The following is an 18,904-nucleotide window of genomic DNA, read 5'->3' as shown; positions in this document are numbered from 1 at the left end:
AGCTCACTTTGATCAAACAACTGAGGATCTCGGTAGGGTGAAAATCTTCATACACATGTGCATCTTCACAGTCGCTACTTGGAGAGTTACTTGAACTGCTACGGTGCACATTGTTACATATATGAGTAAGTTCACTATAAACCCACTATCGGAGAAATAATAACGGAAGTACAGGGAAACTGTATATTTCGACTACTATCTGTAGTCCTCTTCAGCAGAATGCACCAGAAAAATATGACGTCATCAGTCCTCCTCGAGGACTGATGACGTCATATTTTTCTGGTGCATTCTGCTGAAGAGGACTACAGATAGTAGTCGAAATATACAGTTTCCCTGTACTTCCGTTATTATTTCTCCGATAGTGGGTTTATAGTGAACATTTACAAATGTGTTATAACATACCAAGCTCCAATATATGAGTAAAAAGACAAGAGAGCGGAAAGCGTTTTGGGTCGACATCGTAATAATCTATTGAATCATGTTTAACTTTATAAGATGCATTATTATTTTCATGCATTATTCTGTAATCATGTCAAACCATATTAGTGCTATGTTCTCTGTTAAGGCAAGACGTTTTTCTGTAGTTATTTCAGTGGAAGGAAATACCTTCTGGTCGTTAGGAATAAACAAAAGACAGTCAATGATCACACGCGGACATTACACAGTAATAATTCATACATAGCTGCCTATGCACTTAGAACAATAACATATGCTGTGTAACACAAGAACTAGAACGCCCATGAACAAAACGACCACCACCAGTGTTCAGCACGCAAAATTGATCTGGAAAATCATTTTGTTATTTATGTTACATTTTTATGTAACCCAGTGAATTATTTTAAAATTCTTTTTACAGATTCACATTTCACTACTGATTCTGGTAACGCAAGTATACCCCTAGGGTGACATTAATTTCTGAAATCTTTATCCCGCGATCTCTCTGGAGTTGTACTTAGATCGTGACGTCATATCGGCTGCCAGATGTACAGATAAATTAACTACATCGTCCCCATCACATAAATTTGTGACCAGGTGTACGGATACAGTGGCCAGGCCCCCCCCCCCTCCATTAGCCCCCCCCCAACTGAAATGAGCAAATTGAAAATTCAAAACACTCATTGAAATAATTTTATTAAGTGGAATTTTTAATTGCCAGGGCTAAAGATTTGTCAGCCATCAGTGCTAGCCCTACCATTAACCCCCTCCCCTTCTGAAATGAGGATAATATATGTGTATTATCATATTACTATTAGCCTCCCCAAAAATTTGCTCAGCCCCCTTAGCCTCCCCAACTAAAAATTCCTGGCGCCGCCGCTGTACGGATAGATTAACTATATTGTCCCCAGTACGTAGATTTTAATTTTATCAGCCACAATCTATTTCCATTTTAATTCTTTGCAAATACGATCGAGCTTATGTTAAGTCTCGAGCGTGTTTGTAAGGAATTAAAATGGAAGAAAATTATTGTGGGTGACAGTGAAGGATAGTGCCTTAATAGCTGAACAAGACTTCAATTAATGGCACTTAAAGGTAAATAATTACGACCCTGAAGTTGACAGGCATTAATTCATCATCATTTTATTTAACTGTCAAGTCGTTTCTGTGAATGTGTTTAAAATGTTCTATATTGATTTAAAGACTGTCAGCATAGCCCGCGAATAAGCAAGTTTCTTTATGCAGAAGGTATTTCTCGTCGGTGCTATCTGAGCAGGTGTTAGTGAATTTTACGAGTTTGCTATTGATCTTGCTCGGCCAAGAGACGAACAAAACCATCTGGAATTTGTTTTTGTTTTTTCTGTTTTGTATTTATATATATATATTATATTTTTATATATATTTCTATATATATATAGAAATATATATATATATATATATATATATAATATTGTTGAGGCCCATAGTTGTTAGTTAATTTTTTAGAATAGAAAGAATAGATTTATTAGATATTGTTATTTCTTTTTTAATACAAGCGACATGACGTCACGGGCGCGGGAAATGGTCAAGCGACATGACAAGACCTGAGCAAGGCTTCATTAGAATGAATAAAAATCAATACGTAGAATAAATATTAGTAAGATGATTCTAAAGACTACTTTTTAGTAAATCACACACACACACACACACACACACACACGCACACACACACACACAGTCGCATGAATCTTTAATTACACGTTCAATTAATCATTCACCTAGCCAATAACACGCACGCCCCCCCCCCACACGACTCGTGGCGCAATGGTAGAGTTCCCGGCTGCCAATACGGCGATCCGGGTTCGAATCTCACACAGGGCTGAAATAATTTTAGTATCGCCGCGCTGCGGGTCGTTACTCCAACTCGTGGGCGGGGAGTGGGTGGGTGTTTGTGTGTGCGTGTGTGTAAGGTCACAGCATTACCCATAGATCGGTCATATACGAGCTCTGAGCTCTCTTACGGGAGGGAAATAGCTGTCGATCACGAGTCCAACACGGGATCCAAGACCGTGGTGAATCACACATACACACCTACACAATCACTCTTATATTTAATTACTCGTTCAATTAATCATTCACCCAGCCAAAAACACGCACACACACACACACACACACACACATCCAAGACCGTGGTGAATCACACATACACACGTACACAATCACTCTTATATTTAATTACTCGTTCAATTAATCATTCACCCAGCCAATAACACGCACACACACACACACACACACACACACACACACACACACACACACACACACACACACACACACACACATACACACACACGCGTGCACACACACACACACAATCTACCTGCTCAAGGGGAACAGTGACGTCTTGCAGTGGTAATGAATCCATTGACGCTGACCATGTGTAACCGATAATGGTTGCGGTTACATAAGGGGGACTTAACCCATTCAACTCCGATGACAAGATGTCTTGTCATTTGGTCAAATAAAACAAAAAATCATAAAACACCAAAATGTTTGATCAAACACCAGAAAAATATGACGTCAATCCTCGCTTCGCTCGCAGCGAAGCGAGGATTGACGTCATATTTTTCTGGTGTTTGATCAAACATTTTGGTGTTTTATGATTTTTTGTTTTATTTGACCAAATGACAAGACATCTTGTCATCGGAGTTGAATGGGTTAATGCGGGCGAGATGAACTCCAAAACGGGAGTTTTCTTCTATTTATCAACATTGAAGGCAATCTGGTTAACAAATATTATAAGGTACAAATGGGCCCTGTGGGCGAATAACAATATGTGCCAGGCCTTGGCCTAGGGCACAACTGGCTGGCAGCCTCTCGGCCTGCCTAGCTTTGGCCAGTAGGTTCTAGACCTACCTAGCTCTGGCCGGTAGGCTCTTGACCTACCTAGCTCTGGCGTTCGTGACATGGGTGCTATAGGTTATATAGGGGGTTCGTGGGTTGTAAGTAAAGGCGTTAGTCTCGCTATTCTATGCATTGGGGTCAGTTTTATATATGAGGGTTAGTCCTATAGTTGGTGGGTGTTGTTAGGTATGTTATATATATGTTAGTTTATGGGTAATATAATGGGGCAGTTATAATATAGGATTTTTAATAGGTTAGTCTGGTGACATTGGGTATCTATATCTTGTTTGTCTTGAAATGTGCTGCGTTAGATGTATGTTCTGGGAAATGCAAGTTAAGCAAGAGGGGAAGTCTCGCTATGTTGCAAGCATGTGGATCACGTGCGTGGTAGGTGATGGTTAGTAATGGTTACACCACGTGTTTTCCTTTCTTTTAAGATTTTTTTTTTTTTTTTTTTTTTTTACCTCGTATGTGGTCTAGGTAGGCTGAAGGCATTTTGAATTATTGATTAAATCGTCTATATATACATATATATATATATATATATATATATATATATATACAGTATATGTATATATAACATATTCACATTAGGACGTGTACATGTGTGTGTACATACGTGTGTATTTCTATGCAGGATGTGAGGAAGGGGCCAGTCCCCTTATCATCTCCGATAGCATCAACAGCATTGTTCTTGTCATTAACTGCAATGTGTATACATATATATATATATATATATATATATATATGTATGTATATATATATTATAATATGTACAACACTAAATGGGTCCCAGTGAATAGCGATACATTTTTATCAACTACAATGCACTTTAATTCTAAGCCACCAATATCGGGTGTCCCGTGTAGGCAACATGCAGAAATTGAAACGTAGTACGACCGAGGACGAGGGAAGTGCTTGGTCGTACCACGTTTCAATTTCTGCATGTTACCTCCACGGAACACTCGATGTTGATGGCTTAGAATTAAAGTGCATTGTGGTTAATGAATATATATATATATATATATATATATATATATATACATATATATATATAATGTATATATATATAACATATTCACATTAGGATGTGTACATGTGTGTGTACATACGTGTGTATTTCTATGCAGGATGTGAGGAAGGGGCCAGTCCCCTTATCATCTCCGATAGCATCAACAGCATTGTTCTTGTCATTAACTGCAATGTGTGTATATATATAAATATATATATATATATATATATATATATATATATGTATATATACAGCACTAAATGGGTCCCTGTGAATAACGATACATTTTTATCAACTACAATGCAATTCAATTCTAAGCCATCAACATCGGCTGTGCCGTGGAGGCAACACGCAGAAATTGAAATGTAGTACGACCAAGGACGAGAGAAGTGCTTGGTTGTACCGTTTCAATTTCTGCATGTTGCCTCCACGGAACACTCGATGTTGATGGCTTAGAATTAAAGTGCATTGTGGTTAAAGAATATATATATATATATATATATATATATATATATATATATATATATATATATATAATATAGTATACATATATATAATATATATAATAATATACACACATACGTGCGTGCGTGCATGCGTGCGCTCACATAGTGCCGTGGATAATAATCTGTATTTTATTTTATTTTTTTCAACTTAGATTACAAATTGAAAAGAATCTATTTTATACCTTCGGCTATTGATCGTTGGATGGTTGCTTTCATTTTATTGCCAAAGTTGGAAATCCTTACGAACATACCGTGATAGTAAAAAGCGAGGAATTTTGAACTAAAAACAGTTAAGAGTATAAACGACTCCGGTGACATTTATTATTATTATTATCATTATCAACATTATTATTATTATTATTGTTATTATTATTATCATTATTATTATTTCATTTATTTATCTTTTTAATATCCAAGTGTCAAAAATACCTTTACGTCATGTATTGAGAAAGTGTCGATTTTTGAAAAGCTAAGACAAACATTGTTGACATGCTTTTAGGGATATCTGCAAGCGATTTTTTCTGGTAGGTATTAAAATCGTCAGCAGTTGAATTAATTCGCTTGGTGTAAACGCAGCCTTAATATAGTGTCCTCTTCCATTTTTCTTCAGCCTTGATGTCTTCCAGTTTGTTCATTAATTTATCCACCTGGTGTTTGAAAGCGTCCCGAGTATTTGAAGAGTGGCAACTCTCCATCTTAGGGGGGACCACCTTGATAAAAAAAAAAGAAAAAAAAAAAAAAATAATATAAAAAAGTTTATGATCTTTCAACTTGAAACTTTAAGGTTTTGTTTAAAATATAGGTAGAAATATATTGTGAATCCAAGAACTTGCTACGTCTTGACGTCATAAAATTATGACGTCATAACGTTTTTTTTGACGTAATCGAATACGTACGTTGTATTTTTTGTACTATAGACTTCTGCTTTTTCATGGTAATACTTATAGATCCTATAAACACTTTCACACCCTTGTTTTTATATAAAAAAATCATATAAAAAAGTTTGATCTTTCAACTTGAAACTCTCAGGTTTTGTTTAGAATATAGGTAGAAATATATTGTGAACCCAAGAACTTGCTTCGTCTTGACGTCATAAAATTATGACGTCATAACGGTTTTTTTTTTCTTTCTTTCTTTTTTTTTTTTACATAATTGAATACGTACGTTGTATTTTTTGTACTACAGACCTCTGCTTTTTCATGGTAATACTTAAAGATCCTATAAACACTTTCACGCCTGTTTTTTTTTTTTTTTTTTTTTTTTTTTTATCGATTAACGACGTGAGATATAGGTGTCGTAAGTACGATCACTTACGTCACCCCTTTTTCCGCGTTTATTTATTTATTTATTTATTTCACTTAGATGGAGCCCGTCGCTCCGTTTTTCGAGATATAAAAAAAACCACGCGTGGAAATAAATATATACCTATTATACAGTACCAGAAACATTTTCAGGCAGCTACAATTGATTGAAAAACTTTGGCATCTTTTTAATTGCAAATATTTGTGGTTTTGAGATACGAGCGTTTAAAGCTTTCAATATTGTATATCTCTGTTATTTGTCGTGCTATTCTTATTATATTCACACACATTATCAAATAATGTACATTGAATAAGTTGACAATAAATATTTTCATATATATACATACCTACTATATGTATTACATTAAAATGTATTTGTTACTCGCGTAGCGGTGTTTTTCATAATTGAAGATTTTGCGCTTTTACCGGTTTAAAACCTCATTGCTGGTGTGTCATTACTTTGTCAAATCATTGAAGAGTGGTTTATTTTTACCAGTAATGAGCGCCTTCTCTATGTTCAATGATAAAGCTCATCAAACAGGTGTTTGATTATCCTACACAAGGTGCTATCCCGTATGTTTCTCCTTCGCCAGCTATTTTCTCTTCCTCTTCCTGAATCTTCCTCATCTTCTTCACTTTGTCAGGTGTATTGTCAGGTGTGGTGGTATTTGGTGGTGGAGATGGTGTTGGCAGTGGAGTTTTTGTGGTGGTAAATTGTCACGAGGTTTCCTCTATCAAGTTAATTCATTAAACTCCGATGACAAGATGTCTTGTCATTTGGTCAAATAAAACAAAAAATCATAAAACACCAAAATGTTTGATCAAACACCAGAAAAATATGACGTCAGTCCTCGCTTCGCTCGCAGCGAAGCGAGGACTGACGTCATATTTTTCTGGTGTTTGATCAAACATTTTGGTGTTTTATGATTTTTTGTTTTATTTGACCAAATGACAAGACATCTTGTCATCGGAGTTTAATGGGTTAATTCATTAGAACTGGTTGACGTGTCTATAAAACAGTTTAGGTTATTTTACAAAATATTTCATAAAGAAATCGGTGAACAAGAAAGATATAAAGCTGATAGAATTTTTTTTCTACCAATATAATAATGACGAAGGGAAATGTGTTCGATTCGCTCATTGATGATAACTATTTGCAGTTAACGTAATGCATATTCTAGGCGTAATGGTGTAGATAAATATTATATCATTCCTGCTCGAAATGTAATAAGATTTTAATGAATATCAGAATGGAAATTGCACACAAGATCATAATTGTACACCGAGAAAGACCAATGCCAAAGTAAAAACGTTCGAACACGTTGAGCTTGTATTTCGGGCATGACCACCACAATGACGTTATTTATGTACCGAAGAGTATTCTTGATCAAAATAGGGATGGTAATGAATATTGAATATTTTCTTTCAGTTTGATTTCGTGTTACATTAGTATCAAAATTCATGACATTGTCTTTATCGATATTGTAAATATTCGAAGCCGCCAAACAGACGCGCGCGCGCACACACACACACACACACACACACACACACACACACACACACACACACTCACACTCACACTCACACTCACACTCACACTCACACACACACACACACACACACACACACACACAGAGAGAGAGAGAGAGAGAGAGAGAGAGAGAGGAGGGAGTTACTAATTAATTTTCCACTTAAATGGAAACACCTGTGAATGTGTGTGTTTGTATATGTGTGTGTGTATAACGTGATATACATGTTCTATATATAGTATGTATGTCTGTATTTGAGTGTGAGTATATGCCTGTGTTTGCATGTATTGTATACGAGTATACAGGTATCTGTACATATACAGAATAGGCTAAAAAAAATTACCTTACCGAAACATGAAAAAATATTGGAATAAAAGCAAGTAAAGTTTGGGTAAGACAACTTTTGGGCAACTTTGTGTATACATGTGTATGTAATGTGTGCATATGTGTAGGTGTGTGTACGTATGTAGTACACGGGCTATGTATGATGACGCTAATTTGGGATACGGTAATTCAAACTGTCCTCGCTAACACGCGACATTTAAAGAGTCACTGACGGTTCTGAAAAACGGTTTAGTTTCAAATATGTGGACGGATAGCGTTCTAGGGAGTAAAGTATGCTTTTATTTTAATGTTTGTTTATTCGTATATCTATTTACGTATTATTATTATTATTATTATTATTATTATTATTATTATTATTATTATTATTATTATTATTATTATTATTATTATTATTACTATTATTATTATTGCTATTATTATTATTATTATTACTCCCACCGAGTTTTTCCCACTTAGGTCGTAAAAGACGGAAAAAAAAAAAAAAAAAAAAACGGGACGTGGATAGGACTAGGCATTCTACTCTCTGCAGCCCCAAAGGGGACATTCTTCAAAAATGGAAAGGCATAAGAAGATCTGCGAGGAGTTTTGCAACCAGAACCCTAAGATTTGAGCCTTTTAATGTGCAGTATGTTTATAAGGCATTGAGTAAAACTAAGTTGAAAGGTAGGGATGGTTTTGAGTTTGGGAGGTGTAGTTGGGTCTCGGGAGTGAAGAGAGTGCGAGGGAGGGAAGGGGGTGGCTATACTAGTAAGTGAAGAGATAGGTAAGCGTGTAGTGAAGTGGAAGTAGATTTCTTTAAGGTTAATGTGGATGAGGGTGACACTGGGAGGAGAGATGTGGGTCTTTGCAAGTGCATATGGGCCTGGTAGTGAGAAGAGTGTAGAGGAAATAGAGGCTCTTTTGGATATATTTAAATGACTACATAGAGAGTTTAGGGAGAAATGTAAATATAGTGGTATTAGGAGATCTCAATACAAGGGTAGGAAGTGAACCAAATAGACGGAGTGGTTAGGAAGCGTGGAACACCAGGAAGAAAAAAAAGCGTAGTGGAGAGTTGAAGGTAAAGATTTGTCTAAGAGTTGATAGTAAACGCAGTGTTTTGGAAGAAAATCAAGCATAAGTACACATGGGAGAGGGTGGTGGATGGAAGGGTGATAGGTAGGGATTTAAATACTGAAAATGAGATTTATTCTTCTGTGAGAGCTCAAAGTATACACTTTCTTTAGTTTTTTGTAAAATATGACAAAAAAAAAGGACTTTGTAAAACACCTATCCATATGTATAGGTTTTCCTCGGTAGTCATGAGACACACTGAAATGCTTTCATATTCTTCATGCTAGCCCTGTATATAAGAAAAATATTTAGGTTTTTTTTTTCAAAGTATGTCCTTTTTTTTCCCTATGAGAGTTAGGAAGTTACGGATGTATAATACAACAGAAACTGTATGTATTATTTTGTTCTAAAATTTTGGAAAGTACGAAAACACATTATCATATCCTACACCTTTGTATAAAAATATACAAATATACATATATATATATATATATATGCAATATATATACAAAAACACAAAATAATAAAGTGTGCTGTGTCTTGCCACATTCCTTCTGACCATATCCAATACATATATAGAAAAAATATATATACACAATATATATATACACTCACACAATGAAAATAAGGTGTGCTGTGTCTTGCTACATTGCTTCTGACCCAGATCGGGCGAGGAATGACCCGATTGTAATTTGCTGGTTCTTACTGTATTTGCTTCTGAACCATAGTACCACAAAAATATTGCTGTGTCTTGCTGCATTGCTTCTGATCCATCACGGCCACAGCCACAGGGAATAGGGGGTACTGTGTCTTGCTGCATTGCTTCTGACCCATGATAGAGGGGGGAGAGAAAGATGACCCGATAAATACTTACAATTTTTTTTTTCTCGTGGTACTTTTGAAAGCAACCATACGTGCAGAGTGGCTTCTTGCACACCCTGCACGTACTGCGGGTCATCTTCCTCTTACCGTCACGGTAGCACAAAAAGCACCTTTGGTATTTGCCCCCCTCTGTCATTGTGACTGCATGGGAAGTCTTCCCTTGCAGTCTTGAGGGAACGGGCATGGGAGATGGGCTGCCACGCTGGTTGTAGGGCTCCAGAAGCCCGGCATACTCATCGAGTGTGGCATTTGCCAGGGTCCGGTGGAAGTGGTAATGATCCCCTTTGTGGCCCAGTTTTTTCCATATGGCATGGCAATTGACTATTGTCATGTCATACAGGAAAAAAAAAGAGTTTCTTATACCACTTCTTCCATCGCCTGACTGAAGGGTACGACCTGGCAAGCTGGTCGCTCAGATCGACACCCTTCATATGCTTGGTGTATTCCGCAATACACTTGGGCTTCTGGATCACCTTACCACGGCTCTGCACATCAACCATGCCGGATGTGTGGACTGTGCTTAGCATGGTGACCGTCCTTTTGTCCTTCCATTGCAAGCACAGCATCCCTGTGGCAGTCGACCGATGGTCCACATCCCCTCTCTTGTCCACGCTGAGGTCCGCAGGCATATAGCGCCGGTTCACCCTGACGGTTCCGACGGCCCCAGTCTTCCGAGCCTGAAGATAGTGGAACAAGGAAGGAGATGTGTACCAGTTATCCACATAAACAATGAACCCCTTGTCAAAGAGGTCGGCATCCTCCATGAGGTTCACCACTGCCTTCTGTGAAGAGGGAAGCTGACCTTTGTCCTTCCCTGAATAAATCCTGAAGGCGGCAGTGTATCCAGCGGTGGGCCCCGAACTCGCCAACAGCTTGTACACCAGTAGAGTAAGAATAATAGTGATTCATGGTGTAGTGTAGCAATGTGTGTAGTGTAGTCAAATAGTGTAGTCATATGCTGAAAGTATACATTTACAATTTATGTATTGTATACATACCTTGAACCCAAAACGAGCATGTTTACTGTGGTTGTATGTTCGGAAGCTGAGGCAGCTCCTGAACTTCCACAGGCTTTCATCGATGGATATGTGCTGGTCAGGCACATATACCGATGAAAACCTGTGGCTGAGCATGTCTATGACCGGCCTCAGCTTCCAAAGTCTATCCTCCTCATCTTCATCTTCATTATTGGCAAAATGAAGATTTGCCGAGATCTGTTCGAACCTCGTTCTGGGCATTGTGTCTCCAAACAAGGGCTGGTAGAAAGCTCGGTCCGTCGACCAGTAGTCCTGCAACCTGGGCTTTATGGTGAGGCCCATCATGAGCCTCAAGCCAAGATACACGTGTAATTCTGGAGATGTAAGAAGATGCCACCCAGCGGAAGGTACTCCGGCAAACCTATAGAAAATAAGAGCAAGGAAATAGCTCAAGTAAATACTGTGCTCACCTTTTCTGTTTGAGTATAAGAAAACGCATGAATAATGTTGGCTGTATCAACTCTACATACCGGTTGGTCTCCTCGACAATGTGGGAAATCAGTTCGTCTGTTATGAACGCCTTATAGACGTCCATGACAGACGAGGAGTCGTCGAGTTCCACCGTGATGCCGGTCTTGCCCGTGAATCCATACCTCCTTATGACGTTTTCGTTGTTGGACCACGTAAACCCTGGTGTCCCTGGAGCGTTCCTTTTCCAGTCCTTGCCCCTCACACTCGAGAGGGGCTCGTCACTGTCAATGGTTGTATCCAGGGTGCTTACGTAGTCCAACTCAAAGTCGCTGGATTCGCACTGCGACGAGTCCTCCGTGGATTCATCCAGACTATCCTGGCTATCTTCCTCAGGATCTTGCCTCGAGGTTGAGGGCTGAGGTTCTGGTTGACGGCGAGCAGGTGCAGATGACATCTTCAATGTTGACCGGTTCCTAATGCTGGAAGGAGGCCTTGACCGACCTTTTATAGATATTGCTGGCCAATAAGGGGACTCTACGTGTCCTTGTCCCCCAATCACAATCATTGTTGAATTTGGTCCAATTAGGTCAAAGCCGGCAGGTGCAAACTACAAATCACGAGATGAAATGTCATCAATTATTTTCGTCATAATGGGCGAGGTCAATGAACCCGTGACTCTGCGCTGAGCAGCCAATCCAGCGTAATTATGCACCACATGAGACTGCCCACCCGGCTTCCGTCATAATTACATCATAATTATATCATAATTATCGACTAATCCCGGGAAAGTATCAGTTGGCATCAATTGAAGAAATTTACTTATAATGGGCGAGGTCAGTGAACCCGTGACTCTGCGCTGAGCAGCCAATCCAGCGTAATTATGCACCATAGGAGACTGCCCACCCGCTTTCGTCATAATTACATCATAATTATCGACTAATCCCGGGAAAGTATCAGTTGGCATCTTCTCCCTCTCTCCTCCTCCTCTCCCTTCCTCCTCTTCTTTTCCCTTCCCCAATCCTCCTCCCATTCCCCCTTCTCCTCCGCCTCTCCTCATCTCTCTTTCCCTCCTCCTCCTCTCTCTTCTCCTGTCCCTCCTCCCCCTCTCCCTCCTCCCCCTCTCCCTCCTCCCCCTCTCCCTCCTCCCCCTCTCCCTCCTCCCCCTCTCCCTCCTCCCCCTCTCCCTCCTCCCCCTCTCCCTCCTCCCCCTCTCCCTCCTCCCCCTCTCCCTCCTCCCCCTCTCCCTCCTCCCCCTCTCCCTCCTCCCCCTCTCCCTCCCCCTCTCCCTCCTCCCCCTCTCCCTCCTCACCACAGGAGGTTGCCCGCGAGGCTTACGTCATTATTATGTCATAATTACATCACAATTATCGACTAATCCTGTGAAAGTATCATTTGGTATCAATTGGAGAAATTTATGTCTAACCATACACCACAGGAGGGTGACGTAGGCATTACGTCATTATTACGTCATAATTATAAACTAATCCCATGTAAGTATCAAGTACCGTCTATTTGGAAAAAACAACACAAAAACAAGTAAATACGATGTAAAAAACACATGCCACCCATCGTGCGCATGATATCATGCCACCTGAGGTACGATGTTTATCTCCCCCTTGATGCCATGGAGGTAGTGATCCAATTCACTCATGGCATGTTTTGATGTCAGCTGATTTAGTGTCCAACCATCCCTTGACACCACATCATGTCATCCAAGGGGAATGGGTTAATAGACTGTATAGTGGTAACCAGGAGAGTAGGAAGAGTTTTGGATGGCGACCTAGATTGAGGTGGATGGATGGGGTAAAAGGGGCATTGGGAAAGAGAGGAATGTCTGTTGAGGAATATGAGTGAATGGAGAATGGTTGTGTATGGATGATGCTGTGACGCATGAAAGGGAGTGGGTGGGGGATGAGGGAGTATGTTTGAAAAATAAAGTGATGCAGCATGAAGGGATTTCTTCCCATCTTCTCTTTTTCTGCATGAGGGGACGGAGACGGGGAGGGGGTGGTCGCCGATTAAATGAAGCGGCCTTGCTGTGGATGTGCTGTGTCTTGCTGCTTTGCTTCTGACCCAGGGCAGTGGGCGAGATGCAGGGATGACCCGTCATCCAGATGGAGCCAAGAAAAGAGGGAGGGAGGGGTGGTGAATGGGAGTGGGGATGAGGTGAATGGGAGTGGATTTATGCCTTTGACTTTGACTACATCCTTTGTAAGGGGGAGGAGACCCTTGGTATATGCATGTACTATAATTTGTTATTATTATCATCATTATTATTATTTTTATCGTGATTGTTACCATTATTATTACTATTATTATTATTATGGGATTGCTTGGACACATGGGAAGAATGAGTGAGAATAGATTAGTAAAAAGAGGTGTGCAAGTGGGTGGGGTCACCAATTAAATGAAGCTGCTTTGATGTGGATGTGCTGTGTCTCGCTTCATTGCTTCTGACCCAGGGCTGGGCGTGATGCAGGAATGACCCGGTATCCACGAGAAGCTGGGATGAGAGGGAGGAAAGGGGGTTGGAATGGCTGGGAATAGGTACGTGTCTTGGCTACCTCCGTGGTAAGGTGGAAAAATCTTTTAGTATAGACAAATTATAATTGTTATTGTTATTAATATTATTGTTATTATTTTATTCTATTTCTTTATTCTTTTTGTTTATCATATATATATATATATATATATATATATATATATAATTTTTTTTTTTTTTTTTTTTTTTTTTTTTTTCTCCATTGTCCCGTCTAGGAAGATATTCCACAAGTTGGCCATTAAAATTATCCATAGAAAGAGGCGAATCAATAAATCAAACCAAATAAAATAATACATAGAAAAAATTAAATATGTTAGAAATGTGTATAGAAATATGCGTGTCTCTATATATGTGTGTGGGTGTAGTATCATTGTTACACGCTGGAACAGGTGTTAAGACCTGAGTTTTTTTTTTTTTTTTATCTTTTTAATTAGAATGAGTAACACATGTGTCCTACCTTACATTCAAGTTTCCAATTAACGCGAATGTCATATGTCATTCAGGAAATTGTAGTTGTAAAAGATAAGTTAAATGTGTGTGCGTGTGCGTGTGTGCGCACAAAGAAATCACAAGCAATATGTGATTCGCAAAATATGCAAGTAACCTCTAGGAAATTGAGAACTTGGTGGCCGAAATTTTTCGTCTATTGGTACTTTTGAAAATGTCTTAAATAGACGACAACTTTCGGTTATCAAGTTCTCATATTCCTAGAGGTTACTTGTATATAGATATATTAGATATATATATATATATATATATGTGTGTATATATATATATATATGTGTGTGTGTGTGTGTGTGTGTGTGTGTGTGTGTGTGTGTGTATGTGTGTGTGTGTGTGTTTTAATTACCCACTGTCGGAGAAACAAAGCAAATGAAACAGTCGAACTGTATATTTCGACCACTACTGTGGTCCTCTTCAGCCTCTTCGCTGAAGAGGACCACAGTAGTGGTCGAAATATACAGTCCGACTGTTTCTTTTGCTTTGTTACCCCGACAGTGGGTAATTAAGACATTTTACTAAATGTGCTACTACATTTTCGTCTTGTGATATATATATATATATATATATATATATATATATATATATATATATATATATATATATATATATTCATTATGCATTCCATGTGCTCTTATTTCACTATATCACTGAAGGTTAGGTTACATACTTTTAAACTCGGTTTGGTTAGGTTAGGTTAAGTTAGGTTAAGATTTTTCTTCATTGGTGTCATACTTTATGTTATCTATGTATTTGTTTAGATATCCATCTAATGCATTATTTTTCTTCTTATTATAATTTGTTTCTTTTTCAAAATCAACGATGGCAGAAATATGCTTCGATCAAGCCCGGCGTTACTGGGACTGGCCGCCATCTTCGTTTTCACCGTCCTCGTCGTTTTCATCTTTGATGGCTTCAAGTCAATCCTCGTTCTGAACAAGAAGGTTGACTTAGATGAGGAAAAAGGTTAGTGAATATTTGTATATACTCAGTTTTTACCGCAGGCAAGTAAATGTGTTGTGAATTGATTTTTTTTTTTCACGCAAGGACGTATTTCTTTCTCGGTAGGTCCTCTTTCTCTCGAATTGGTCACTTGGGTCCCTTCTCACTATATATCGGATATCTCGTATCTATATTTTTATTATGATATTTTAGGTATTTAGTGTTTCTAAATATAGCATTGGATGAAGACGAGGATAATAAATGTAATAATTATGTACATACATATACCAAAGACTTCTTCCCCCATACACGGAGGGGGGGGTAGCCAAAAATAAAAAGGCATATAAACCACTCCCACCCATTCCATCCCTAATACACTCCACTCCCCTCCACCCTCCCTCTTATCTTGGCACCTCCTGAATGACGGGTCATCCCTGCATCCTGTCCACTGCCCTGGGTCAGAAGCAGTGTCGCAAGACACAGCACATCCACAGCAAGGCCGCTTCATTAATTTGGCGACCCCCCTCTCCGTCCCCTCATGCAGAAAAGGAGAAGACGGGGGAGAAATCCCTTCGGGCTGCGTCAAATTATTTCTCGTACATATTTCCTCACCCCCATCCCCCACCCACTCCCCCTCATGCATCACAGCCTCATCCATACACAACCCTTCTCAACTCACCCCTACCTTCTGTCCTCTCTCGTTCTTCCTCAGTAGACATTCCTCTCTTCTGCAATGCCCCTTCTACCCCATCCATCCATCTCATCCTAGGACGCCCCCTCATGTTCACTCCTTCCACTTCTGCCTTCCACACCTCTTTCCATGTGTCCAAACCATCCTAATACTCTTTCATCAACCTTATCTCCCAACTCCCTTATCACCCCTGTTCTCATTCTCACCTCCTCATTTCTCACTCTATCTAGCCTAGTAACCCCTGTCATACTTCTCAGACATTTCATCTCAAACACATTCAAACTCTTGCTCTCTTGCTTTCTTATGTTCCATGTTTCTGCCCCGTACAGTGCTGTCGGCACAATCACTCCTTCATATACATGACAAGTAGTATCAAGGAATGTCAAAATTGAAATAATAAATCTGACAGAATGGACCAATTTTTTTTTAGGAAGTGGTCTGGTTTGATCAACATTTAGTTGAAAAAAATTTCACCCAGGAATTAAACTTGGTTGAAAAAAGTAATATAAACATTTTTATTTACAATTTCTTACAAATTGTAAATAACGTAACTAGATATAAAATTAGGACTATAGAAATAAAAAGAAAAATAATAGTCTTCAGTTTATTAAATGATAAATTAATTGATAAATAAACACCAAGATTAATTAACGATAAGTCTAAGAACGTTTAGTGCATTAGTTCTTACGTCACAGCCTGGCAATTTTTCCAAGTAGATTTTTTCAGAGTAGGTAGGAGAACGCATACTAATTGTTGCTAAAAAACCAACATCCATGTGGATTTGATTACATATTAATTACCCAGAGGCAAATAAATGTTGTCAGTGAGCCAGCCTTGCATTTCAGGTTTTAGTTCGCCTCCAACCCGCCAGATGGCAGAGCTGCTCCTTATCAGCCAATCGCAAGGCGGCATTGTCCAAGGGGGCAGCCTCCATGACCTTTCGTGTTCATGATGGAAATACGTGATTGCCTAGCTCATTGGGTATGTTTAGGAGACTTAGAGAGGGCTAATTCCCATTCACTCCGCACATAGGCTGAACAATGTCCACATCATGTTGGTCTCCGTCCTACAGAATAGACATCAATTCACTAGAATCAGTACAAAGAAGAATGACCAAAATGATACATGAACTCAGAAATTTGCCTTACGAAGAGAGGCTTAGGCACCTTAACTTACACTCTCTGGAAAGACGCAGAGTGCGGGTTGATCTAATAGAGGTGTTCAAGTGGATCAAAGGCTTTAACAAGGGTGATGCAAACAAGGTCATCGTATTAAAACAACAGGGCAGGACTCGCAGTAATGGATTTAAACTGGACAAATTTAGATTTAAGAAGGAAATAGGCAAGAATTGGTTTACAAATAGGGTGGTCAACGAATGGAATAGACTTAGTAACCATGTAGTGAGCGCTGAAACTATCAGTTGTTCTAAGAAACGGTTAGACAACTTTATGGATTGGGATGACAGCTGGTGATGGATATGGAACTGCCTAGTGTAGGCCCTATGGTCTCTTGTAGTCTCCTTCATTCTTATGTTCTTATGTTTGCCTGTACAGTTTAGTGCATGTGTAAATAGCGTGTCCAACCTGCGGTACAGCGACGACATGGTTACCGTTTGAAGCCTTTTCTGTATTCTAAGTAAAATGACGAGCGAGAAATTTTTATTACTCATATTATCAATTTACTATGAATACTAAATTGTCAGAAAATTATCGTCATGTCACTTCTATCAACAACCAAAAGGTTAAGCCTTTCAACCAAAAGGGTACCGAAAGATGGAATTCGTCTGTTTTTATGTAAGTTACTCTACGATAAAAACACGTGTTCTCTCATTTTTATAATTGTCGTACTTTTAAGTTCTTTGTATATTGTGTATAAACTCTCTTTTCTTCACGTGGCGTTAGTATCATTGTTCTTTGAATATTTCGTGTTTTGTGACGTCACAGCACAATATATCTTTGAATACAACATAATTTTGCAAAACATTAGTGTAAAAAAAAAAAAAAACTAAATAGATAGAGTGGGCTAATTAGCCATATAAGTGACACGACAGTAATGTATGGTTGGCGATTGATCAGCTAGATCAAAATATACCGATTATTTACCGTATTCCATGAATATATATATATATATGTATATATATATGTATGTATAAATATATATATATATATACATATAAATATATATAAATATATATATATATATATATGTATATATATATGTATGTATATAGTGCATGATAATAGTATGACAGTGTTAGAGAGTAATTGGGACATCATATAAAGAACGACTACATAAGAACAGTACGACGAAATTAGCCATGGAAATGGAACTATGCCTAGCCTACGATCATTTGTCATGAATGTAAATAATGCATCAAAAATAACTTGTGGGTGGAACAGCTGATTTTGAATATATTGATTATTTTTCGTGTTCCATGGATACTTATAATAACTGCGGTGAGATATTTAGGGTCGTAGTGAAAAACATGTGTCGGGTTTGCCCACAAAAGTCATCGGACAAGAATGTTGGGTTCCCCACGAAATCCTATTGGAGTCTGTCGGGTAATTTCGTCGGTCACCTACTCCCTACCAACAAAAATGCCCGACTACAGAAAGGGCCCACTCTTAGAAGAAACTCATGTTCATTTGTACCTCGTGTTGGGGGGAATGAAAATTTGGTCGACTGGCATAGCGATGCGTCCCCCAGTTACCAGAGCCGGGTGCAAAATCTTTACAAGGCGATTTCTCAAAACTGAAATTTTGAGACAATATCTAAACTTTTTTAATATTAAATTTCTTTACTTCTTTCATTCTTCAAACTTGCTTCTTTCTTTC

General features: G+C 38.7%; 1 protein-coding gene across 1 annotated transcript in view; it reads left to right on the top strand.

The window, feature by feature from the left end:
* Positions 1-18,904, top strand: part of LOC143031010 (protein Star-like) — a 64,242-nt gene that overhangs the window by 6,772 nt on the left and 38,566 nt on the right. The window contains exon 2 of the mRNA XM_076194348.1: positions 15,267-15,403. Coding sequence (XP_076050463.1) covers positions 15,271-15,403 — 133 coding nt within the window. The 5' untranslated portion in view covers positions 15,267-15,270. The remainder of the gene's footprint in view (positions 1-15,266; positions 15,404-18,904) is intronic.

Source organism: Oratosquilla oratoria, chromosome 12 (assembly GCF_046742065.1).
Source record: "Oratosquilla oratoria isolate Oo_2021 chromosome 12, ASM4674206v1, whole genome shotgun sequence".
Taxonomy (NCBI): Eukaryota; Metazoa; Arthropoda; class Malacostraca; order Stomatopoda; family Squillidae; genus Oratosquilla; species Oratosquilla oratoria.
The sequence above is the reverse complement of the archived record's forward strand: the minus strand, read 5'-3'. Positions and strand labels throughout refer to the sequence as shown.